Raw genomic sequence first — 25,857 nt, forward strand, 5'->3', positions numbered from 1 at the left:
CCAGCCCAGCCTAGGCCAGCGGGAGGAGGTGAGGGTGGTTTGAGGCATCTGGAGGCCTGGCCTGAGGGCTGCAGCCAACTCTGGCAGGTTCTCTGCTCTGGGCGGCTTGGGGGCTGGGAGGCCTGGAAAGATGGGTGCTGGCCACGGGGGTGCTCAGGTCGGCAACCATTGCCAGTGAAGAGATGGCCACTGACCACATATCCACATACTACATCCCCTCCCACCTCTCTCCCAAGGTTCTGCCTTCATCACCCACTCTGTGCTCCCACGGGTGCAGGGACGCCTCTGCCCGTGGTGGGTACTTCCACCTGCTTCTGTGTCCTCAACTGGGACCCTGAGCTTTTTGCTCTTTTCCTGCCTGTCTCATTCTAAGCCCCCCGAGTTCCCAGGGAAGCCAGTGGGGACAGTTAGGGTGAAGTCACAGAACTTTGAGGTATTCCCGCTCCCCAGCCACCCACCCACCCACTCTCCAGTGCTGCCTTGAACTGTTCCAGACCCTGGGGCTAGGGCACAGGTTGGCATCCCGTGTGTTCTGCCACCCCCACCCCCAGCAGCTGGAGGCCCAGGCCGCGCTGGGGTGCAGGGTCACCGCCAGGGCTCCGCATGGCCAGGTCAGGCCTCAGGAAAGGCAACCTGCCTCCACGAGTGCCCCAAGAGCATGTCCTGGAGGCGTCCTTTCCACAGTGTCCCGCTGGCTTCCCTTGCAAGGCCCTGGGGACTCAACCCTCAGAGTTCCCAGCTCCAGTGCTCCGTCTGGCCCGGCAGGGAGGCGTGCCGGGCCTCGCCGCCTGGCATCCAGGCACCCCTAGGCCCCACCACAGCCCAGCACCTTCCCGGGACAACCAGGTGCTTGCTCAACAAGACCAGCGCTCGCCCGCCCGCCCGGGGATCAGCCCGAGGTGGCCTGCAGGAAGGAGCACAGGGCCGAGGTGGAGAATCCGTGCAGAGGGCCCCGCACCACGTACAGCCCCGGCACGTCCACAGAGCCCCAGGGACAATCAAGGGACTCCTGTCTCAGGAGCTGGGGACACGCCTGGAAGGTGTGCAATCCTCTGGCGATCCCTGGTGCTACTTTGGCACAAATCCTTTGTTACAGCTTCAGCAGCCTGCTTGCCTGTCAGCGGCTCCCACTCCTGGGCCCACCACCTCCACCTCCCCCTGCTCACTCCTGCAGAGAGAGCCGGGTGCAGGGGAGCTGCCAGATCAACCGTCCTGCTCCACATCGCCCCCTGCCAAGTGCTGGTCCTCTGGGGGCGTACGTCTCCCCTTGGTGCTTGGGGCAAATGAGCACGGTTTGCACCACCTTCGCCTTTGGGGCGAGGTTCTTCCAGAAAAACAGGCTTTTTGAATGTGACCTCGGGCGGCAGCAGGCCACCTCCCGCTGTTGGTGAAAGAGCTGCTCTCCTGCCCCAGGCCAAGGTGACCGGGTGCGCACCGCAGGGCCATGGGCAGGGGATAACCTGCTCTCCCACAGTCAGGATTTGAGGATTCTGACCAAAAGGGCGGGGTAAGGATAACACAGCTGGGACCTAGTTTGGCTCCTAAGGGCTCCAGGGCCGCCAGGGCCTGGTGTTCCTAGGTAGGAAGGTTCTCCTCCAGCCCCCAGATTAGGCACGAGTTCTCTTTAGCCAGAATACAGCTAGAGGCAGGGTGTTTAAAGGATGCTCCAGCACAGGCACAGAGGAGGTGCAAGCTATGACTATTTCCATGCACATGGGCTTGCACGCATAGTCGTACGTGGTCACACTTTTCCCATCTCTCACAGTTTTTCCATTTAATCTGTCTTCATTCCTTTTTTCTAGGCCTTTCTGCCTACACATAGTCACCTGGGTGAGGGCCTATCCCCACAGAAAGTTCTGTGCGTTATGTAACACATGCACACAGGGATTCCTTTGGTTACCAATTTGCTTCAGTCAGCCAGCACTTGGCTTTCTCGCTGGGATGGGGGTGATGTAAATAAAGGTGGAGACTTCGTTCCCTGGGGGGCTTCCCAGGCCATCCACCCCCCGCCGTCCTCCCCCCCCCAACCCCCACCCTTGAAGCCCCAGTTCAGGCCCAGGGACAAAAGGGTAGGTAACTGATCCGTCTTTGGTCTCTCTCTTCACTTCCACCCACCTTGCCTACAGACCTGCAGGCCTTCCTTTTTGATAAACAGAGGACAGCCTATGAATTCAGGTACACATGTAGGGAGTGCTGAGCTGTGAGGCACTTCCCACCATTGAAAATCAAAACTCCCATTTTAGGTGTGGGCTGCAGGCTTGAGCCTTGAGTCTCCACCACCTCCTCTCCCCTCACTGGACCTAAGGCTATTTGCTTAGCCTCCCTCTCTCGTTAAAATAGTTCCTGGAAGAGCTAAAGACATCAGGTTCAAAGCATTTTAAAGCCCTGTTGGGAAAAAATCTTGTAGGGGTGTAAAACACAATCAGTAGGATAGCCTGAGCAAGTTTGAAAGATTTTTTTCCCCAAATGTTAATGAAAAATTGTTTCTAGGTGGTGTTTCGTTCACGGATTGTTGTAACCTATACAGCCTCAAACCCAAGTTGGTAAGATGTTTGTTTTCATATTGTTAGTTTCTGGGTGATACTGTACTTTGTAATTAGACCTAATTTATTTTTCATTTTAAACTCTGCTAGAGAGTTTTCAACCTTGGAAACAGGAATGAAGAATAGACTGTCTCCCTCCGAGACTGTCACAGGGGCAGAGTGGAAGGACCTCTTCACACCTCCAAGTTGGCCTGCTTGAACCTGGGTGGACTGAGGGTGGCAGGTGTGCGCACCTGATATTTCAGTGCGAGTATCTCTTCTATTTCAGTCTGCAGTGTTCCAGTCAACTAAATGGACTTGCCTTCAGCCAGGAGGGAGCCAGTTCTGCAGGACAGAACTAATATTGGATCTCCCAGGAAGCTCTTCATCAAAACAGCCCTTGTCCTTTTGTTTTTGTTTCTGAATTAAAAAGATGCGTTTGCCTTCCTCTCAGTATTCATCCCCTTATTTTGTAGCTACAATGAAAAGTGGAAATCAGTTCTTGTTCTTTATGTCCTCTGTTAATGTCTCATTTGGGGGGCCTCAGGAAGCTCCAAACCTACCTGTGCTTCTGACGTTTACTCACTACTCTCTGGGTCACCCGGAGACTCACACTGGGTTCTTCCTCCCCTTGGGTATCACCTCTCTCCTGAAGGATGCTCCTCTCCCAGTTCGCTGGGGAAGGAGCTCTCTTAGAGAAAGCATCCCCAATTAATGAAGACTAGATGCAGCTCTCCAAGGAAATGACACTGGCTTACACCAGGGATAAGAAAACTGAGAACCAGCACCATCCCCAGGTATGACTCTGGTCAGGAAGGATCGAGGGCAGCAGGCACATTGCCACAGACATTTCTAAAACTCTGGCAACTAAGTGAGGTTTACAGTCAGATTTTGCTATATTCTCAGCCAGCTCAAGTTATTAAAAGTTTAGTTTTGTTCACAAGCGCATGCATGCACACACACCTCCAACTAGGGTTAAGTTACCAGTGCAATTTCACCGGGCAACTCTGGTGACAGAAACCACTGCCAACAAACTTAATTTTCTGAAGAGTAAAAAACGCATACACACAAAGGCCTCCCCATGTCTTTTAAATGATATTTTATACTATTTAACATCTCTACAGACAGGAATTGGCCCAGACACTATTGCTTCTTTTCCTAGGAACAGGTAAACTAACCATTCTTCCTCCCCTCCTCAGACCCAGATATTTTTAAAAGCTAAAATTTCTCTTTCCAAAGGCAGGAGAAGGAACAAATTCCATTAATGAATTACGTACAAGGAATGTGGCTTGTCGAGGGCAATTATATTTGTAAATAAATGGCTTCCTGTTTATTATGTACGTTTTCCTGAGGACTCTGATGCCTCTGGGCACTTAATATAGCAAATATTCAACTTTTGGTTTAATTTCCACTTTTCAAAAATATTCATTAGAAAGAAATCGGGTTAAATTGAGGCAGCTGTGATCCTGCAGGGTCCAGGTTGACCAAGGAAAAGTGATCTCTCAGTTCTCACTTTCGCTAAAGTGCGATGGGGAGGGGGGATAGCTCCCTGGGAATGCTGCTGGAATTAATATGGGGAGTTTCACTTTTGCCCACCCCGCTCCCCGGTCGCCCCCCATCTTTTTAGAGCTGACCACTGCCTCCTGCGGCAGCTTCAGAGGCGAAGGAGGCGCGATCCTCCTGGCTGGCGGCCTGGACACCCATCGGCCGCCCAGCATCCCCTGTTTCCCGGCACCGCGCTCGCCCACCGCCCGTTCTGGGTCGCCGCGCTGGCCCGGGACCCTCCGCCCCGGGAGGGGGCCGCGACGCGGCTGACCCCAGCCTTCGTGGAGCGCTCGCCTTCCCCACTCCCGGCCAGGCCTGGCGGCCCAAACTCTACCAAGCGCCGGCCTCCCGCCCAGCATCCTGCGCCCCGGGACCGCCCCGCTGACCTCTGCTCCCCCTCCTTCCTCGGACTGCAGCCCGGGGCTGGACCCTGTGCATCCCCTCCGTACGAGACACCCTTCAGGAAGGGACACACCGTGCCTACAATGGAAATCCCAGGCCCTGGTCTCCGGCGCAGGCCCAGTCCTTGGAGACCCGAGGTTCAGCTGCATCTTTACTTTTCCTCCAGGGCCCTTGGGCACGGGGACTGGAGAGGGTCCGTCAGCAGGCCCTGCGCTCAGCCCTCTCAGCTCCACGGTCACCGAATTCTGGGCAGAAGAGGCCGGGCCCAGAAGGGGAAATCCGCAAACCTGTAGGACAGGGATTCAGACCTTCCTTTCCATCCTGTGCTTTCCCAGACGAGGTGTCCAGGCTCCCAGAGCCTGAGCCCCTTTGAGCTCAGAAGCCCCCCAGCCCTCCCAGGAAACTTCCACAAGTTCATATTTCTCTTGGTCCTCAAGTTCTCAGGTTTTCGCCAGCTACTGGTTTTGTCGGTTGCTCGGCCAACTGTCCTTCGTCTCAAGGGCTCCTGAGGCCCGAGTTGGTCCAGAATTATGATATTAATTGTTATTATCTGGCTGGGGACGGAGCGCAGCATCAGAGGATGGGGACTAGGGAGAGAGCAGAAATGTTGCTGAAGTGGGATATTTCGACCTGTTTCCAAAAGTTTCAGATGACAATGATCAGTAACCCAGATAGACAACTCCATCAAAAAAAAAAAAAAAAAAAGAATTTACTACTGCTCTTGAAAAGCCGTTATTTTTTACATCGCTTTTAGGAAGATAGATGAACAAAACATCGCGTTTCAAGCCATTTTGATCTGTAATTAAATGGCAGGATCGGTTTGTATTCTCCTACGGCTTTTACAGAAGTTGCAGTGATCCAAAGTCGGGCTGCTGTGTCAGAGTGGCATTTTTATTAATGAGAATACAAAAAGCTTGCATATTCTTAGCCCTGCTTGAATTTAGTTGCTAAGCAACCGGTGTATGGTAATTCATCCGCGAAATTTAAATCTTTGAGAAAGGATCGTGCGTTTTGCTGAATGGTCGCCACGAGGAAAACAGCTTGTGGGACTGTCCGCAGCTGTTACGGCCGGACCGCCGCGCAGAGCCGGGCCGGGCAGGGTCGGGCCACCCCCCGCCCCACGAGCGCCCCGGCCCCGCCCGGGCGCCCGGCCCCCGCGCTGCGTTCCCGGGGGACTCTGGGCGTCTGAAGCCCGAGGCCTAGGGCCGGGCATCACCCTCCTGCGCTCCTCCGAGCCCCACCTCCACCTGAGGCCGGTCCTAGACCCCAGGGTGGAGAGGCCGGGTGGCCGCCGCGCAGCCCCCTCCCCGCGGCCGCACCCCGGGGCCCGCGGCCCGCGCACACCCGGCCGCCGCGGCGCTGCCAGTTGCCCTCTTCCCAGACCCCTCTGAGGTCACTTCCAGAGGGGCTCTTCCTCGAGGAAGCCCCGACTCAGAAAGAACGCGGCCCGGAGCCCTCCAGAAGGCCAGGCGGCCGCCGCCGGCCGGCAGTGACATCACTGGTTCCTGCTCGCCACACTCGCGCCCACATTTTAGGAGACAGGAACAAACACGGATGTGAAATCAAGAATGAAAGAGAGAGTAATCTAATTAATAGGCCATGAGCCAGGCTAACAAAATCAAAGAATCTTATTACACAAGTAGCCCTCTCGCTATCTCCGCCGCCCCCGCCCCCACCGTCTCTTCCAGCCTCCGCTCTGCTTCCTCTCCTAGTCTGGAAAGTTCTGGAGGCAAACCCAGAGCCCCCCGATTTCCTCGGAACGGCCGCCCTGAGCAACTGAGATGACCAAGCCACCGAGAGAACTTGGACAGCTGAGGGATGCCCCCACACTGCCTACAAGTATGACTCTCACAACGCAACAACAACAACGCCGGCTACAACCAACACCACCACCACACCTGTACTGAGACCTGGGGAGAGAGAGCCTGCACTCAAAAACACTTTAAGAGGATCTCTTTACAAAACAAAACACACAACAAAATTCCTTTTTCTACGTCACCTTGCTTCTGATCACCGGGAACTTAGAGCTTTTAACTTTCCTTCAATGTCCTTCCCCACCACAGGCGCCTGAGCACAGCCAGGTACTAGGTTTTATCACTGAAACATCGCGTCTGTTCTAATAGGTCCAGTCAGCCACGTGCAATTCATGAAAGAACTGGATTCTCTCATTTCTATCCTTCTGCCTTGAAAAAAACCAGGTCCACCTCCTAAATAATTAATTTCAAGTCTGCATCCAGTGCCAATACTTGTTGCATGCATTTTAGAGTTTGATTAATTACCCTGGAACTTGGGCAAACTAAACTCCATGTGGAGAGAATGTTTCTTCCTTCAATTTAGTCCTGAGAGCTACAAGTTATTGATGGATCTCACTCTATTTACATACAAATTGGTGCAAATATGCCCATCTCTTAAAATGCATTTTGTATAAATATATAAAAGTGTCATTTTTGATTTAGCTTGAAGAGGTTGATCATTTATTATAAAAATAAACGAATAAATACAACAATATATTGTTGCTTCCAACAGGATAAATACTTTACAAATATATAATTTAAAAAACAAATTTAATTGTTAAAATTATTTAAAATATTACACTTATCGATAAAACTATCAATAGCATATACTGCATTTAATATTAGAACCGATTATTCTCTGAATGTTGAAAACCATTCATACAAAACAGATTATGAGCATGGTGATGAGCAAACACTGTGAGCTACAGGAAAGCAGAGGGAATCTCTAAGATCAATAATGAATAGTTCTGTTTTGGAACAAAGAAGTAGTCCTTGGGTAAGTACTTAAAGCGAAAAAAAAAAAAAAAAAAGGCAAAGCAACAACAGCAAAGTGACTATTTTAAATACACCTTGAATGATTTATCACCCATACTTGCAGGGGAAGATGGCTGGGTGAATGAGATGGCTGTGGCTTGGACAACTGATCAGAAACCACAGGAGACTGCAAACTATAAATGGGCCTAGCTCAGGATTAGCCAGATTGATGGAACAGAACTTTGTCACTCCTCGGGGTTGGAAGGGGAGGTGGGGGTGGGTTGAAATGGAGGAAACAAACGGACACTTGACGAAGCACAAGACACTTGCGCTACAAAGGAACACAATGACCAAATTCATTAAAAAGATCTGGTGATATATAACAATGTTTTCATTATTTACATGTGTAACAATATAAGCCTTAGCACAAAACTGATCAGTTGTATCTGCCCTCTTTTGTTTTCCAACCATGAATTTCATTTTGTAAATACATTCAAAAGGTTGATTTTTTTTTAAAAAAATACGGAGTGCAAGCATGAGCTCACTTTAAAAAAATACAAAATAATGAAATAAAATGGACTATCATTCCCAGCTTCTCTGAATTCTTCTACCTCTACATCAGAGCTTCTTCCAAAGTAAACAGCAGTGGTTACTTTTTAATAGAAAACAGTGTGAAATCCAATGTTAGTTCTTTTGTTGTCAGCCAAATCAAGTAAGCAAATGCCTCCTAACCTTTGAAATAGACCCATTCTCTGTCTGATCAACCACTACCAGTCCTGAAGGGAAAATAGGATTTTACCTCATGGGCCAGCAGCCTCCACCCAATATAAACAACCACACCCAATCCTCAGCTTTCCAATAAGGCCTTCTGTGCTTGCCCCTGCACACAGACCCTCAAAAATTGATGAAGTTTGTGCCCCCCCCCCCACGTCTCCCCCAGGTTGTAAATCTGCTGGGCACAGAGATTACAATAGCAAGAGAAATAGGAACCGAGAAGGCAAAGAAAAGTAAATTGTGGTTTCTTGTTTTCATTTTTCCCTTGCCCTCTGTTTAATAAATATGGCCTTTTTCAGATTTCACAAATCAAAATGATTGTGATTTTTAGTACGATTTGGTGTTTAAAATAATGCAACCCAATACACGGCCATCTGGCTGGGCTTGATTTATGAAAGTGACACAGGGTCTGTCTGGAAGAAATAACTATTCCTTGTTGCTCACACAGTTTTCTGTTTTTTTTTTTTTAACTCGTGCATCGATGTTACAGGGAGACGGAGTAGATGAGAGAAGAAGAAAAAAGTGAGTGACAGCTCAATGAGATTAGGGGGAAATTAATCTATACAAATCACTGCTTTATCACCCCCAAATACTTGTTTTTAAAAGTACGCTACAAAAGGACTCAACAGAGACTTCTTCGTCTTGTTACTTACAACCTGAGGCATTACACTTTCATTTTCCCATGTTGTAAATATTGATATGTTAACTTGATAAATGTGACCGCTTGGCATGATGCATCGAGAATGAGCAGGAAGTGAAAACCCCCAGCACCAGTAAAGAAAGTATAGAATCATACTGGGCAAAGGCCAAAACACAGAAATCTAGACTCTGAAGTCTAAGCTGGTACTCACACTGAGGGTAATGCAGTGTGGACCATAATCAGGATATTAGAGCAATATTCTTCCATTATAAGAAAAACAAAGCAAAACCCTCCCCAAATGGCTTAATAATTTATAATTAATTACATATAGTTATTCATGGGAAGTAAGTTATATAAAAATATTTCATCAACTTGCAAGCTATTCTTCACAACTGTTAGTCTTCAGAAAAAAGAGGAAAGAGATGTAGTAATATGGTGGGGCAGTGGTGGGGAGGAAATGAGTGGAAAAAGAAAGGCTAAACTTTGGTGGTATGGGGCAGACTCTGTATTAACCATTAATAACCAATTGGCACATTTTTTTACTGGGGATGTAGTCCAGCATGCTGCTAAAGATGATAAAAGACACAGGTATCTCTGGGCAAAAGGACTAGCATTTAGACAATTTCACCTAAAAAAAAAAAACCAAACAAACACTAAAAACACTCACTAAAATTAAGTGAGGGGGGAATATTGTGAAATTAACAGGCTAACAAGGAGGGACTACTATGTCAATGACTATCTGTTTCTGTCATCGTCTTTTATTCTAGAGTTGCAAATATGCCTTAGGTGGAACAGACTCTGCTCCCTCAGCGCTATCCCTTAAGGAGTTGCATTAGTAAAAAAATATTTCCTAAAGGACTTTTTCTTTCCCACACAGTGTTTATGCATCAGACACAGACTATTTCATTCTAACAAATTTATTTTCTCGATCAGCTCTTACGGAATCACTACTCAAATTAAATTACAATCAAATAATCACATCAAAAGATACCCTTATTACCTAGCAACTGTCCATATTTTCATTTCATTTTGATTTGTGCTCGTCTGAAAAAAACACGTAATACAAGATCTGGGGAAAAATAAATTACCGTTTTGCAGCAGTTCATAAGTATTCTGAATAAAATATTAAAAGAAGTCATTTAATGAAAATATAAAGCAAATATTTTTAGATCAACAACGGATCTAACAATTCTCTATTGCCGTCTTTTGAAAAGTCTGTTTATTAAAACCTACCAAAAACACTGCATGGAAACGGCAGTATTATATCAGCACGTCCACAGCGCCCACTCAATCAGAGTCGGCGACGGGTGAAGGCGGGAGTCCGGACAAGTGCTGTCTCTCTAAATCCCTCCATCTGAGTCAGTCCAGAAATAAAAAATAAAAAATATTAATAAAAAAAATATTAGCGGTGGCATCTTTAGGCGTCGTCCACCGGAGCGGCAGCAGATAAGGCCGGAGTTGGTGGCCAGGCCTCGCTTGGTGGCCAGTCCGCCCGGCCGGGCCGGGATGCGCCGGGGCCTCTCTCACTGGCCGGTGGGCATCTCCTGCTCCCTCGCCCGTCCCTGTCCCTCTGCTCTCTCTTGATACTTTTATTTCCAAGGTTACTTTGACGATAGGTATTGTTTTTCTTTTGGCTTTACTATCAGTTTGTTAATTTCAGAAGCTGTGAATACATGTGTGTGTATATATATATATATATATATATTTCTTGTCTTCTGTAGAGTGTTCTTTTTTTTCGCCTTCCCATTTCATAGTCAATTTGTTTGTCCCCAAATGACTTTAATATGGACAAGAATCACGGGGTCCGGGAGCACAGAGTCACCCCTGATTAAACCCGGTGGCCCTGCAGGCCTTCAGGTCGCTCTCAGGAAACAAAGTTACGGTGGATCTCTCCAGGCTGGAGGGGGCCCTTTGGAGAGAGGGGGTGGAAAAGAAGGGTATGCTTTTAAAAAAAAAAATTTTTTTTTTTTTTTTTTTTTAAGAGGAGAGGACGAGGCAGGTGCTAAGTGCTATCCACCGTCGCCGTGTTGGACTTCTCAGGGTGGGAAAAACCTCGAGAGTGCAGTTTTGGTGCGCTTGGCATCTCCACCCTTCTTTAAAAAGAAAACCAAGAAAACGAAACACCACCACAGTAGAAAGAGACCTCAGGATCGCCCTTTTTTCTCTCGGTTTTGTCATCTACGTGTATATGAAACTGTCAGGGCATTCGTAGGCTTTGTTTGCTTGCTTCGCCCCTCCTTCCTTGGACTTCAAACAGCGTCTCCTCGGTGCGCCCCTCTCCGTTCCCCCGAGAGCCGGCAGGCCTGTCTTTGGGCGGAGGGGAGGGCGGCCCGGCCCGGCCCGGCCCGGCGCAGCGGGGGCGGCGGGGGTGACAGCGGCGGCGCCCGGGCCTTCACTGCACGCTAGTCTGCAGCCCGTGGTGCGGCGGCGGCGTGTCGGCGCTCACCGGGCCCACCTGCGAGTACACGTCGTCGGGCGTCTGCTGCTGGATCCCGGGCGGCGTCATGCGCTTCTCCTTCTGCCTCCGGTTGCAGAACCACACCCGCACCACCTCCTTCTCGAGCTGCAGGCTGTCGGCCAGGTTTGTGATCTCCTGCGCAGAGGGCTTGGGGCACTTAAGGAAGTGGCTCTCCAGTGCGCCCTTGACGCTCACCTCGATGGAGGTCCGCTTCTTGCGCTTGCGGCCCTGCGCCGCTATCTTGTCGATGCTCGTGGGGCTGCCGGTACTCGAGTCCGCCTCCTCCAGCCACTTGTTGAGCAGCGGTTTGAGCTTGCACATGTTCTTGAAGCTCAGCTGCAGGGCCTCGAAGCGGCAGATGGTAGTCTGCGAGAACACGTTGCCGTACAGGGTGCCCAGTGCCAGCCCCACGTCGGCCTGCGTGAAGCCCAGCTTGATGCGCCGCTGCTTGAACTGCTTGGCGAACTGCTCCAGGTCGTCGGACGTCGGCGTGTCCTCGTCCGAGTGCGGGTCGTGGCTGTTGAGTCCGGGCCCCGCGCCGCCGCCGCCGCCGTGGTGGGGGGGCCCCTGCGCGTGGTGCGGGTGCGGCGGGTGCGGGTGCGCGTGGTGGTGGTGGTGGTGGTGGTGCTCGGCCAACTCGGGCGTGTCCCCGCGCACCAGCCCCGGGTGCACCAGGCTCTGCGCGCCACCGCCGCCCGCGCCGCCCGCGCCGCCGCCGCCGCCCGGGCCCGGGGGCGCGCTCAGCATGCCGTTCACCGTGAAGCCCCCAGGCTGCGAGTAAAGCAGACTCTGCGGCGGTGGCTGCTGGCCGCCGGCCATGGACGGGAGATGCGCGGCGGCGGCGGCGGCGGCGGCGGCGGCGGCGGCGGCGGCAGCGGCCCCCCAGCCCCCGGGGTGGCCCTGGTGCGGCGGCGGCGGCGGCGGCCCGAGGTGCGGGGGCCCGCGGTGGTGCAGGGCGGTGCCCGCGTGCAGGTCCTCGCGCCCCGCGCCGCCCTTCACGTCGGGGCCCTGCGGCGGCGGCGGCGGCGGCGGCTGCTGGGGGCTGCCGGCCATGCCCACGGCGCTGCCAGACCACGGCGAGCTGGCCTCCACGGCGGCGGCGGCTGCTGCCGCGGCGGCGGCGGCGGCGTGGGGCAGCGCGGTGACCCACTGGTGCGCGTGGCTCAGCATATGGCCACCGTTGCTGGCGGCCATGGCCCCCTGCATGAAGTCGCTCTGCACCATCTTGACGGAGGCCGGGTCCCCTCGGTAGGCGCCCGAGGTCACGGCCGCGCTGCCCGGCTGCATGCCGCCCCCGCCGCCCCCAGCCCCGCCGCCCCCGCCCCCAGCCCCGCCGCCCCCGCCGCCGCCGGCCCCCGCCGCGTCCGAGTGGACGATGGAGCCGGCCGCTAGCAAGCTGTTCCCCGGCAGGTAGGGGTTAGAAGCCGCCGTGGCCATGCCGCTCCGCTCCCGCCACCCCACCGCCGCCACCGCCGCCGCCGCCGCCGCGCCCCCCCGCCTCCCGCCGCCTCCCCCCGCTCCGCCCCCGCCCCCGCCCCGGGCCCCCGCCGGCCCCGCCGCCGCCTCCGCCGCCGCCGCCGCCGCGGCCGCCGGGTGCAGCTGCAAGGCCGCTGGGCAGGGCGCGGGGGTCGTTGGCCGGCCTTGGTCAGCAGCCGCCGCCGCAGGAGCCGCGCTCCGGGGAGGGGGGCTCGCTTCTCGGCGGGGCGCGCTCCGTGGCCGCCCCCCTTAGGGGGGGTCGTGGCCGCCCCCCAGCCCCGGCGCGAGCGGCTCGCTCCAGCGGGGCTCTCCGGGAGGGGCGCGGGCCTGCGCCGGGGCTCTTCGGGCCGGGCGCACCGACCGGCGCTCCTCCTCCTCCGGTCCTCGGGGGAGCGCGGACTCTGCCCGAGGCGCAGGGCCCGGTCCACCTGCTAAGTGGAGACTTCACGGGAGGCAACAAAGAAAAGAAGCCGCTCCTTTCTGCTGGACCACAGCACGGACGATCGGCCGCTCCTCGCCGCCTCCTCGGGAACGCCCTTCGCTCGTCTCCCCGTGGAGGAGGAAAACTTTTTTTGTCCTTGAAGGCGTGGTGGTGCTGGCCGCTCGCGTGCCGAGCGGAGACGCGGGCTCCCGCTCTCCCCCTCCGGTCCTCTCGGCTCGACTTTGCTCTGTCCTAGGAAAACTTCTCGCGCTGGTGCATTGCTCTGAAGTTGCTATTGCCGGAGCTCTCGGTTGCCTCTGAAACAAGAGTCCTCTTTCATTCTCCTCACGACAGTCACAGTCTGATGGGACATCTTTCCTTTTGGGCAGAGAGTAGGAGGCAAATATAACAAGGAAAAGGCTGCACAGGCGAAAACACGAGGTCGCGTTTCTCTGTTACCTTGCTGCTGACGGTTGGGGTTGGTGTTTTATTTTTTTCCCAGCAGAGGTCTGGAGGAGGATGAGGAGGAAGAAGAAGAAGAAGAGTGCATTGGTGGAGGTGGAGGTGTGTGTGTGCATATAGGGGATCCTTGATACACAACCAACTCCAGTGGGCACGACGCACGGCGCGGAGGCTGCACCGACGGCGCGCGCGCTGGCCGTGCCGGAGCGGAGTTGCCGGGGGAGCTCGCCGTGCGCCCCGGTTCGCGCGCTCTCCCTCGCTCCTTCCCTCTCCCTCCCTCTCTCTCTCTCTCTTTCTCCCTCTCTCGCCCGCCGGCTCGGCTCCGATCTGACAGTCCTCTCTCTGTCCCTCCCTCTCCGAGTGGGGACTGTCGAATGTTTACCCTCCGCCGCGAGCGCGCACCCACCACCACACTTTCCCAAACACAAGGAAGTCGAGCACCGGGGCCCCCGCTGATTGGCTACCCGCTGGGTGACTGGCAGCCCCGGAATGACTGGCTCAGGACGCGCGGCCCCCCTTCCGGCGGTTCCGATTGGTTGCTTTTTAATTTAGGCAGAGCGTCGTAGAAGCTGGAAATCTGTCGTTCCCCCTCCCTTACCCTCCCCAAGCCACCTCCCTCCCGCTCGCCACTTTCTCCTCCCCGCCCTTCCCCCGCCGCCCCCTCCGCCACATCTTAACTCTTAGTGTCCGGCCGAGACGTTGGCCATCCCTCCTGGGCTCTGGGCAGCGCGATAGGTCTGGGAAGGCGGGGGGGGGGGGGGGGGGGGGGGGCGGAGAAGAAAAGGGAGAGACGGCGGGGGTGAGGTAGGGGGGGCAGGCAGGGGAGGGAGGGAGTCACAGGGAGATCGTAGAGGGAAAAATCGCGAAAAATAGCAACCTCCACAGTCCACCTGGCACTGCGTTGTGCCGCCCTCCCCTTCCCCCACCGCATCCCGGAGATTGGTACCGCGCGCGGCAAGGACGCGCCATTCACGCTAATACCTATAGGCAGCCGTGTCCCCAGCGGCTTCAAAGTTCCCTTCTCCCTCCTCTGGCCGTCTCCCGTCCCTACCGAGGCGGGGGTGGGAAGAGGGAGCTCGCGGCGCCGAAAGCCCGGGTCGCAGCCACGCTCCTTGGAAATCAGCCACCGCGACTTTCCGCAGCCGCTTCGCGCCGGCGGCGGCGGCCCCCTTTGTTTAAGGTCTCGGATGCCATCGCCTGGGAGACCGGCGGTCCGGGACCGGCGCGGGGCCCGCGCGTGCGAGACGGACCGCAGCCCGCCGCGCGCTCCCCACCCCCGCCTCTCCTCCCCCGCCCCTCCGCCGGGATTCCTGCGAGGAGCGCGCGTGCCCTTGCGAGTCGGGGGTGCCCACGGGCGGCGGAGAGATCGGCCGACCTTCCCCCCTAGACACACCGTAAGTGTGTCCCCCCACCCGCCCCGAGGCGTCGGGAAGCCTGCCGCAGCGGGAGCGGCCTAGGGGAGCGGGCCGCCAGCCGCGCCCTCCACCGCTCACATCGGGCGCGGGTGCGGGTGTGCGTTTCTTTATTTCGGTGCGGTGGCTTTTAGTGGTATTTCGCCTGGGCTCACTATTCTTAGGCACGGTGGGGGCTTTCTCTGTTTCTCCGGCCTCGGATGGTCTGCTGCGCGGCTGGGGCTGGCGGCGGGGAGCGCGATCGCAGTCTAGCCCGGCGGAAAGAGTTAAGGGGGCCGGGACGGGGGGAGCGCGCGGGGTGGGCGGGAGGAGCGGGGGTGGGGGACGCGGCCGAGCGGAAACGCTGCACAGAGGAGCCTCAGCGAACCAAGAAAAAAGAGAAAGTGGCAACGAAAACAAGGGCAAATTGAACCCTCCTCGGGGATTTCCAGTGAACTAACCCGACTCGGACATTCAATAAATACATCGTCCCTAATGAGTGTGCGTGCGCGTGCACCCCGCACCCGGCCGTCCTGGACGCAGACGTTGAGCTGCTGGGGTGCTGGGGGCTGCCCTTCTCCGGCGAATAATTCCTGTGCCGCGCGCAGTTAGTTGCCGGGGCGGGGGCGGGGGGGGGTTGGTGCTCGGTTAGGTCTGGAGCTCCCCAGCTTAGCCGCAGCCTTGAAGCCTTTGCGAGGTCTCGTGATGAATGGTGGGCGCGGAGCACTTGTGTGTGATATGGTCCCTCTCCTGCGTGCAGGGGGAGAGATGCCCTCCTAGGTGGGTTTTAGGGGATCCATTATTGCAAAGGTATAGATCTGAAGGGCAGCGGTAACCAAACCCCAGACAGAACGGATTTTTACCTCTGCGTGCCCTTAAGGTTCCCTTTCCTATTTATGTATGCGTGTATGTATATATGGAAGATGGAACACAGATTTCATTCAATAAATCTAAGATCTCCAGGTGCAGGCGTTTGAATAGTCGGTGCCAGCACCCCGTGTTTTCCTTTCCTGCCGATTTTGCTTGGATCCGACTCAAAATCCGAGAGAGTCTCGTGGTTTTGTTTACACTGAATGGGGAGGGTAGGAACAGAGCCACGGGGCCCCTTTCATTAATATACAGTGAGGATTTTGTCTAAATTACCGCTATGAATTTCACAGTACACGCTTTCAAAAGCAGTCTCAGGTGGCCTGATGAAACGGGAGAGCGCCTCCGCAAACACATCCACTTCTTTCTTTTCAAGGAGGGTGTGTGCGCGTACGGGAAGCCCCCCAAAACGCCGTGCTCCTCGAAATCAGAAATGCACTTCTGTTGCGAGCTGGGTCCCCTCGGTCCTCCGCCTCCGCGTACTTAGTTCTCCAGTCGCTCCCCAGCCCCACCCATCCGCCCCCTCCCTCTGCCGAGTGTGATTGTTTTGTCTGGAAAAAAAAAAATCCAAAGTATATAACAAGGGGAGAACAGTTAGTGCTGACTTTCATTTGCATACATTTTCATATATTTTGGTGAAAATAATAGACGAGTGGAGAGCCGGGCTTAGAGGAGTCAGAGGAAAGAGAAGACTGAGGAGGTACCGCTTCTGGGGAGTTGAGAATATGTCTTTTCCCCCCACCAGTCACCTTATTTATTTTTTTAAAATAAAACTTCTTCCTTTATTTTAAAATGTAATCCTGGAAGTTTGCTCGGTAAGTGTTTTTCATTTTCTTTCCCTGCGTTCTCGTTTCTGCCCCTCCTTTTCGTTTTCGGTAGGCTCTCGTAGGCTTGGGGGCTTATTTTCAGGGCTTGGGACGAGAGAGGGCTCACGGGCAGCTGTTTTGAAGAAAGGAAGAGGAACAGTGTTGGGGGGAGAGTTCAAAAACCCAGCCCTCCGAAAATATTACATAAAAGGTGGACTCCTTCCAGGGATCGCCACCCCAAGGCACTTTACTTTTTTTTTTCCTGGGGAGGAGGAGGAGAGTGCTATTAATTTTAATTGTTGATTGTTAGGGCAATAGGAAGGCCCCAGAAAAGAAGTGATGATGAAGCACGCAGTAGTATACATATTTCTTGCTTTTGAATTTCTCTCCCCCCCCCCCCCCCCCACCCAGAGAATCTGGACTAGAAAGGAAGAAGCCTCTTTTCTGTAGCTGATGCTGAGGTGTTGAACTACGTGTGCCTGCCTGGGATTGGGATGGGGGACTCCTGCTGGGAGAAGAGGGGTGGAGTGAGAAGGGGGGGGCTTGGCAAAGGGAGGGCAGAGAGGTGGAGAAGAAGGAGCAGGGGAGGAAGAACAGGCAGGAAGTCGGTGCCCCCTTGGTTATCGCCGCGTCTGGCGAGCAGGCGGCAAACTGCAGCCTTTCCACTCGGTAGTGAAAGTCCATCAGAAAGAGGGTGATCAATCAAAACTAACCAGGACACCCTACACTTTATTCCCAAAGGAGGCTGGAGCTTTAGTGGTTTACTGTGTTTGCTATTCTTGACAGCTGCCCTTGCTTCCCCCCACCCCACCCCCTTGCCTCTGGTCCCTGGCTTTTAGTAAAAATGAAGGGTACAGTTACTTGCTAGTTGCAGATAATTAGAGAAAATTGGATGGTGGAATTAGCTAGGCCAAGTCCAAGCCCGTGTGAGCACCTTACTTTAGTGAAATGGGCTGGAGAGGATGCTAAAGATTCTTGGTTTTGTTCTTTTTAGAGGAAGTCGAGCCTCTGGAGTGGTGATGGTGGTGGGGTAGTAGCATCAAATAGCTGGAATATGATTGCACTTTTGTCTCCAGAACACCTTGCAATTGGAAATTTGTAATTTCTCTGGAAACAGTTGATGCCAAATCAATGAAATGGTTTGTCAGGAGGGAGGAAGAGGTTTCAGTTGGGGAGGGGTAAGGATCGCCAGTTTTCCACTCCCTGTTTGCGTGCTTGGCAGCGTCGCTTTTGACTGAGGTTAACTCTCTGTGCTCCATTGGACCAGATGCCATATAGAGCTGCTCCCTGAAGATCATTTGTTTCCTTGATGGGGAACATTTCTGAGCAGAGCATATTGGTTGCCATAGAGAGAGAAAGAAAAGGAAGAACACTGGCCACATTAAGCTATATGTTTGTGCACTGGGCTTTAGATAAAAGGACCGTGGCTCAGCCAAAGAGAAGAAGCCAAGCTAGAGATTTCTAGCGCCACCAAAACTAGCTTTATTTTGTTTTGGACTTTTACAGTTGAAACATATAAGCTAATTTTATTGGTTGTTGTTAATTTTATATGACACGGTTTACTGAACAAAATAAACTTTGGAAGTGCTCGGGAGTCGAAGTCTTGACTTGTCAGCAGGGGGCGCGCTGACTCGTCTTAGCAGGTACGCTGTAAAATGTAGCTGTTTTCAAAAGCTAAACTTGCCAAATGCACAAATGGTCCCTACCTTTCTATGCATATTCACAACCAGGAGCGAGTTCACTGCTTAACACAGGGCCTTAAAATAGGGGGACAATGACTGCCCCATCTCCCACTCAGCCCCATCTGTGAAATGGCCTGGGAAAGGAAAACCGGCTTAAAACAGTATTCCTCCATGTCTTTCTGTGAAGAGGATATAAGTATGGAAAACAGAGTTGGGCAGTGAAAGCCGAAACGCTGTGCAAAATTCTTAGGGGTATGCGGTAACCTACTCCATAGGTTACCTTTCAGGTTGTATCTTTGGGGAAACAGTCAAGAAGAGAAAGATGTATTCTAAAGGTATTATCTATTAAATGGTCAACAGTCTTCAACTTGAGGCAGGCTTTGACTTCTAAATAAAACCCCAGCTCCTGGAGACTTAGTCGAGGCTTCCTGGATCTCTTTTACTCCATTCGGTATATAAAGGCACCTTTAAATCTTGGCACCTCCTCTGATTGTGGCAAGATTCTGAATTTATCCTTGAAAGGGCTTGTTAGGGAAAAGCAAATATGAAATAGCCGACGGTAAGAGGTCACTGTGGGCTTGAAACTTTTTAGCACAATACGACTTAATGCAGTTGCAGAAAAGTTTTCACAGAACTCAGGGTTTCCGCCTTAGAGATTTTTAGATACAGCCAAGGAAGACTGAACTTTATTGTGGTGAAGGATGAAAAGATTCAAGGAAAGCTTCCTAAAATAGTGAAGGGCAAATGCTACCCGGTTCTGAGGAATTAGTCAGTTTGTCACTAACAGTTTTCCCAAGGAGATTTGGAAAGCTTGACTCAGAAAGGGGAGCTGTGAGTGACTGGAAGTGAGAAACTGGTTTCCACGGTTCAGCAGCTCCGGGCACCTGTGTGTCGCGGAGCCTGGAGGAAGGGCCCTGGGCTGCGGGCTCTGCAGGACGGGGAAAGACACCTTATTCTTTCGAACTTGACTCTAAGCCAGCCAGCATCCAGCCAGAAGTTTTCCTTTGAAACTAACTTGCGAAAGTCAAGGTTTGGATGTAAGTGGTATTTCTTCTAGGAGGGTTGGAGATTATGTGAGTAACATATGCAAGGGAGCACTTTGAAAAAGATTTTAATTCCAGGATTTTTATCCGCCAGCTCTCACATTTAGAGTCAGGAAATGTACAGGCAGGTTTGTGCAAATAGCACAAAGTAGAAAATGGAAGAAACGTGTAATCTGAACCCAAACATTGCTTTTTCTTCAGCTCTCTGGACATTTCAGACAAAAGATTTCTGGGGGAGATCCACAGGCACTAGACCAGTGCTTCAAAGCTCTAGGTTACTTTGCATGCCCTGAGCTGCTGAATGTATTTTTTAAATTACTAAGGAAAAAGGCATGTTTTCTATTTAGCCGGGCATTTTGCAAAACAATGGTTAAGGACTCTACATATTTGGAGTGTGATTTTCGGTATCACTTTTCACGAGATCTGGGATCGTTCCTATCTTGGCTGCTGCGTACGTTCCTTTTTTGCAAAGTTACTTTTTAAAAAAGCCTGTAAGAAAAGAAAAGCTTGTTTCTCATGATATCTGCATTCTTAAGGTTATCTAAAGTAAAGGAAATAGAAAATAATAATTCTGGGTAAAGCAACAAGTTAATTCGAGAACTGACATATTATAGAGACCGTGTTAACATTCCATAACGATTTGGAAGTGAAAACAATCAAGATGGATATGAATTAAGATCCAAAGAGCCGGGCCAAGCTACAGACTTTTAATTATTGGGGATGGTGAATTTGCTTTTGCCAAATGAGAGAATGAAGAACACTACCTGGGTCAAGTGTACAAAATACAAAGTGGGTATTTACTCGTTTGCTCCCATTTGAGAGCAATAAAGTGCTTCTTCGGATACCGTGGCAGTGTAGAAGCACACTGCCATTAGCATTTACAAATTAAAACGTTCTATACACTCTCTACCCACACTGTGTGCTGTATACAAAGGGAAGGGTTCTTCAACAGTGGCTTTTGGGTGGAGACAGCATTTGTCGCCTGGCTTGGCGGTGGGTGAGTTATTTCTCCGTCTTGCTAAGTTTTTGGAAGCGTCCCAATGGCTCCCCCTCGTTCTTCTTCGTATCACTTTGATAATGACTGATCTGATCCGTAGGAAAGGAGCAAGCACTTGGTTTTCTTAGACGGGCTGGAAGGAGCAATGATCAAGTCAGACACGTGCTCTCTCACCCTAAAGCAAGCAGCTTTACTTCTGATGCCTATAGGAAAGCTTTAAACTACAGACTATCGCAGATTGTGGGACCTAAGTTAAGAAGGCGTGATAAGTTGGCAATTGAGTGTGTGCTTTAAAAACAGCCCATTCCCCACAGTTTGCCCATGGTAGCTGCATTTATGCACCTGACAAGTCTGGTAATGAAAGCTACCAATCGCTACGGAAGCCGTGGCTGACACGACATGATGGACTATTCTGGCCTGTCCCCCTTCAACCCCAGCCCCCACAATGTTCTTCTTAGAATTTAAATTCGAAGGGCTAGGTAACTGAGGGCCCAGCTGATGGATTGGAATGACGATGATGATATATTAACAAAAACATGTGGGTAGGTCTAGCTAGAAAAATATTCCAAGGTCAACTTGGTGTTTTTCTGTCTGTGTTTTGAAAAACAAAATATTAACTCGGCTTTGTCAGGGGGGTGGTTGGATTCCACCCCCCCCCACCCAAGCTTGTGGCCTTAACAGAAATAATTCTCTTTCTTGAGGACACCCTTGGCTCAGAACCCCCCAGATTCCCTATACAACTTCTCCTGAGTTGGAACTAGGTAGTCCCCTGATGGATGAGTCTTTGTGGCACACTAGGAAACAATTCTTACACTTGGGTGCCTCTGGGTGGTTTTTTGTGTGTGTGTTTTTTTTTTAATTCGATTTTTTGACACTTGAACTTAGCTATTGTCTGAGGAGCTGGGTGCAGATCACAGCTCATCAGGCTGAAGGCTGCTCTTTTGGGCATTTTCCCCAAATGCTGCTTCTGTAGCATGTTCTCTCCTGTGAATATGAAAACTCCCACTTCACTGCCCTGCTCCCTTCCTACCCTGGACCACCAGCCCTAGGGGGTCTTCAAGAAAGGTCGGCTGTTTTGTTCACTTTTAGAATACAGTTCCAGTCGTCATTGGTATCTGTTATTTCAGATTCTCCTAGGTTTGCAGCAATATCATTTCAGCACTGAAATATCTGGCAAAGAGACTTTGGCAGTAGAACTTGCTCACCGTAGCTTCATGCAAACTGGGGCTGGTTAGTCCCCAGTTAAAAGTTTTGTGTCTGCTTGCAGTTTTGAAGGCCCACCTCCTCCCCCCAGATTTTGAGGTAGGGAGCTTGGTTGCCCAGTAGAGCCTAAGGGGAGGATCCCAAGCTTACAGTGCTGCTAGTCAGACGTCAGATTTTAATTTAATATTATATCTGAGTGCAGAAAACCTCTGGAAGTCAAGACATGTATTGTCCAAATGGCTTAGGCTGTGTTCCTTTTATTTGAAATTCACATCGCAGAAATGAAACAAGTAAAAATTCACTTGGAAAAACAGTGACTACTAAAATCTCCTAAATCTGAAAAACTCTAGGATGTCAGCGCTGGGATCTGGCAAGCGACTCCTTTCCAGGGTTAGGGAGCCAGACTGGGGCGTTCCCTAGGAAGGTTCGCCTTGGGGGCCTCTCTTCCCCTGCCCGCCTCCTGCTGTGATGTGCGACCCTGCGAAGCCGCTTCTCTGGCAAGGGCAGCGGTTTGTGGGGTTCCCAAGGCCGAGCTCCGCTTCCTTAGACTGCATTTTATTTTATTGAGAGCACCGTTTGCATAATAAAATGAAGGGGACCCACTACTCCCCTTGTCTCCATAAACACTGTCCTCAAGGACTTTGAGACTGTTATCTGAACACCAGAGCGGTCTTCAGAAGTCGAATTAGCCTTCCTTTTCTAGGGAAAAAGAAAAATGGAAAGCGATTAAAAGCAAAAGGACCGGGAAGAAAGAGTAGGGTAGAAGAGTGGGTGGGGGAGAAAGCGGGAGGGACGGAGAAGAGCCGGTCCAGCAGCACTGGGGGGAGGGCGACCAGAGCGGGTGCGGGATGGAGAGCAGGGAAACGCTGAGTCACCCTAACCGGCCACCGGGGACACCGCGGCGACCTGCCGCAGCCCGGGGAGGGCTGGGCATCTCCTTAGAGGCCTCCTTCCCGCCGCCGCCGCCGCCGCCGGAGCCTGGCCGTGGAGCTCGGCGCCGCCGGCCCGCCTTTGTCACCGGCTCGGTGCGCGGCCGCGAGCTCCCGCGGTGGGCTTTGTTCTGGCGGAGCAGGGTAGGACCCCTCGCCCCGCCGCGCCCCCGCCCTCCGCGAGCTGGGGACGGTGGGGGTGGGGACCGGGCGCCGGGGACGGGGACCCGAGGAGCGTCGGCGGGCGCCTCGGAGCCCATGATTTCTTCCTGCGCTCCTTTCGTAATTGAGCTGTTCTTCGGGGCGGGGGCCGGGCGGCGCCGGAGGAAGGGGAGCGGGAAGGGGGCGCCCGCTCTCGGCCAGCCGCAGCGGCGAGCGCAGGCCCCCGCGCATCCGCATTGTGTGCGTGTGTGCACGGCCGGAGGGGTGCGGACGTCTTTGAGGAGGGGAGCCGCTGAGGCTCGGCCCCGGGTTCCAGGTTTCTGGCAGCGGCGGGGCGCCTCGGGTCGGCGCCTGGTTCTCCCCTAAGATCTGCTCTCGAAGTGCTTGGGGGCCGCGCGTGGGCGCTGTGGACGCACCCTGGGTCGAGGGGCTGCCCACGCGGAGCGCGCAGATTCCCCGGTCGCCGAGGCCTGTGGCTGGGGACAAAGAGGCAGACGGTCGGAGCGAGCTGAGGGCGGGCGCGCACAGGATCCAGGCGCGCGCCCATCGAGGGTACCTCTCCAGGAGCCCCCGCGCCTCGGAGCCCCGGGGCTTTGCGTCTGGAAAGTTCGCCCCTCGCAGAGCCCGCTCCCTCCTCTCACCCTTGCACTTAGCAAACGGCGTGGGATCGCGTGTTACCTTCTTCCTAGCCGCCCCCGAAGGTGTGGGCCAGATTGCAAGAGTTGCTGCTGTTATTGTTTGTCAAACAGGCCCTTTCTCCTGGGAGAGGGGCGAGGGGCATGTGGCGGATCCTGGGCCAGGATTACATTAATCAAAGCATTATTTCCCCAGAGAAGCCCAGCACAAATGAGAGTAAATCCTAATAAAATTGGATCGCGGAGAAATGGTACGCTTTAAGTAATCTGGGCCGTCTGATAACAATCTCACATTTATAAGATGTGGGTGGGTCTTAAAAAAAAAAAAAAAAAAATCTGCAGACCTCTGGCCTTGGCTGCTGGGTCCAGATCGGGACGGGGGACAGTCCTCACCCCGAGCTCAGCTGAACATCTGGAGTGAGAAAGGGACGTGGGCAGCCCTGGAGTTCGAGGTTCCGCTCCGAAGGCACTCTCGGCCTGAGTGCCCCCCCGGAGCATCTGCAGGGGCCCTGGACCTCCCCCCATCCCCGTGCCCTGCGAGGACGCGGCTCCGTTCCTCTGGGATCGTGACCCCGCTGTCGGTTTCCAGCGACGCCGCAGGGTGCGCGTTTCCCGCGGGTCGCGGCGCGGAGCCCACCAGGCGGTCGGCGGGACTGCCAGTTTTCTCCGGCTCCCGGTCCAGGGCCCGCCGGGCCAGGGAAGGGGGTGACTGCCGGGGACGCCGGGGGGTGCTGCTGGTTGGCTACGCTTCTGGTGCTTTCCGGTTGTCCCAGCCTGGCAGCAGGCTCGCGCTTCTTCCGCCTCCGTCCTCCGTGTGGTAGAAAACTTTCCGAAGCCCCCGCGCGGCCAAGCCGGAGAGACGAGCTCCCCTGCCCACCCCGAGCTCCGAGCAGGCAGGTGGAGCCCACCGGTTAGGAGGCGGGCTCCCCGGCAGCGCCCATGCCCCCTCCTGCCGCGGGACCCGACCGAGAGCGGGCTAGGCGGTGACAAGTGTGAGAGCGCCGTCACCAGCCCGTGGGCGAGCACCAGCCTCCCGGCTCCGCGCACCTTCCGGGGACGCGGGGCCGAGCCTGCTTCGGCGCCTGCCACCCGGCCCCTCCTCCGCGCCCGAGGCCAAGGCCCCGCGAGCGGCGCCCCCTGCAGGCCGGCGCCGGACGAGCCGTGGAGGCCCGGCCGCGTGGGGTTCACGCGCTGCCCACGGCCGCGCCCGGCCCGGCGGCCGCGGAGGGTGAGAGGGCAGGAGGACGGCGGGGGGTGCGCCCGGCCGCTCTTCCCCGGCCCTTCCTCCCGGCTCCCAGCCCCTCTACGGTCGGCGCCTGGCAACCCCCACTGGAACCCGCGGCCCAGCGCCTTGTTCCCGGCCCGCTGGGTCCGGAGTCCAGAGAGCATCGCTGTCCCCTCGCGCGGCAGTGCCCGGCACCTGGGGGCCTCCCTGCGGAGGAGAGCGGCTCGGAGCGGCGTGCGTGCGGGTGTGCGTGCGTGCGAGGGATCGGTATGTGTGTCTGGGTATGTGTGTGTGTGAGTGCGGTGTGCGTGATCGGTATGTGTGTGCGCCCGTGTGTGCGTGTGCGGGGTGTGTGTCCGGGTGTGTGTGTCAGGGTCTGTATGTGTGGGTGCGTGATCGGTGTGTGTGTCGGGGGTGTGTGCAGCGTCTGTGCGCGCGGTGGGGGTGTGTGCGCTCGTGCGGAGTGTGTGTCCGGGTCAGTAGGTGTGCGCGCCGCATGCGTGATCGGTGTGTGTGTATGTGTGTGTCTGTGCGCGCGACGTGTGCGTTGGGGGGTGTGTGCGCGCGTGTGCGCGCTTGCGGGCTGTGCGTGTGCGCGGGCGGCGTGCGTGGGCGTGCGGTGCGCGCGCAGGGCAGGGCAGGGCAGGAGGTGGTGAAGAATGCGCCGGTGCAGCCTGGAGATCTATATCTGCCACCTAGAGCTCCCCCGCCCCCACGCAGGTGTCTCCACCCTCGCCTTCATCCCTTCTGAGACCCGAGAGATCCCTCTTGGGGTCCGGGATGTTCACGGACCCCCGGACTCACGTGAGCCGGGGGAGCCCAAAAGGGACAGTGTTCGCTGAGAAATGCGGCCGAGATCCTTCCCAGGCTCCCGCTTGCCCTTGAGACTGGATTTCAGGGGCTTGGGTATCTGCTTCCTCTCGGGTCTTGGCCTTGAAGAGGGCTTGCGTGGAGGTTGTTTTTATGTTTGGAAGCATAGAGTAAAAGTAGGAACCAGTTGAAAAATCACTTTTTAAGCCGGCCAGTTTCCTGGCTCCTTTCTAGTGATGGGAAAAATTTTTTTTTTGAGGGGGGGTGAGGAGTGAAGACACCCACACCTTTTCAGTTCTGAAATAATGACTCCCCCTTCCTCCAGTCTCTGATTTCCATAATTTCATACAAAACAGGGCTGTCAGTTATCTCCTATTAGAAAAGAGAAAAGCAGACTAATAGAAGAAAACTTGGGCCAAATGAAATTCCTTCTACTTACGACGTTAACCAGCCCCATCCAGATTGTTCAACTCTCAAGGGAGAGCGCAAGGCAGGAAGAATTCAGAAAAAGGCTAAATATTTCTCTCCATCATTGAGAAGATGAACCCAGTTGCCCGACTGTGTTTTTGATAACATGACTTTCAGAGGATCCTAAAAATAAACTTTATGTCTTTGTGTCCTAATGTTTGCATCTAAGGA

The 25,857-nt window shown here is 54.0% G+C and overlaps 1 protein-coding gene and 1 long non-coding RNA gene across 2 annotated transcripts in view; one reads left to right on the top strand and one right to left on the bottom strand.

Annotated features, from left to right (window-relative positions):
- Positions 1-11,043: 11,043 nt before the first annotated feature.
- POU3F3 (POU class 3 homeobox 3) lies at positions 11,044-12,546 on the bottom strand. The gene has a single exon (XM_061156326.1). The coding sequence runs from the start codon at positions 12,544-12,546 to the stop codon at positions 11,044-11,046; it is 1,503 nt and encodes a 500-aa protein (XP_061012309.1).
- Positions 12,547-16,474: 3,928 nt separating this feature from the next.
- The window catches only part of LOC133065621 (uncharacterized), a 29,363-nt gene continuing 19,980 nt past the window's right edge, over positions 16,475-25,857 (top strand). Inside the window, exon 1 of the long non-coding RNA XR_009694919.1 lies at positions 16,475-16,541. This is a non-coding gene — a long non-coding RNA (uncharacterized LOC133065621). The remainder of the gene's footprint in view (positions 16,542-25,857) is intronic.

The sequence above is a fragment of the Dama dama genome, chromosome 11 (genome assembly GCF_033118175.1).
Source record: "Dama dama isolate Ldn47 chromosome 11, ASM3311817v1, whole genome shotgun sequence".
Classification (NCBI taxonomy): Eukaryota; Metazoa; Chordata; class Mammalia; order Artiodactyla; family Cervidae; genus Dama; species Dama dama.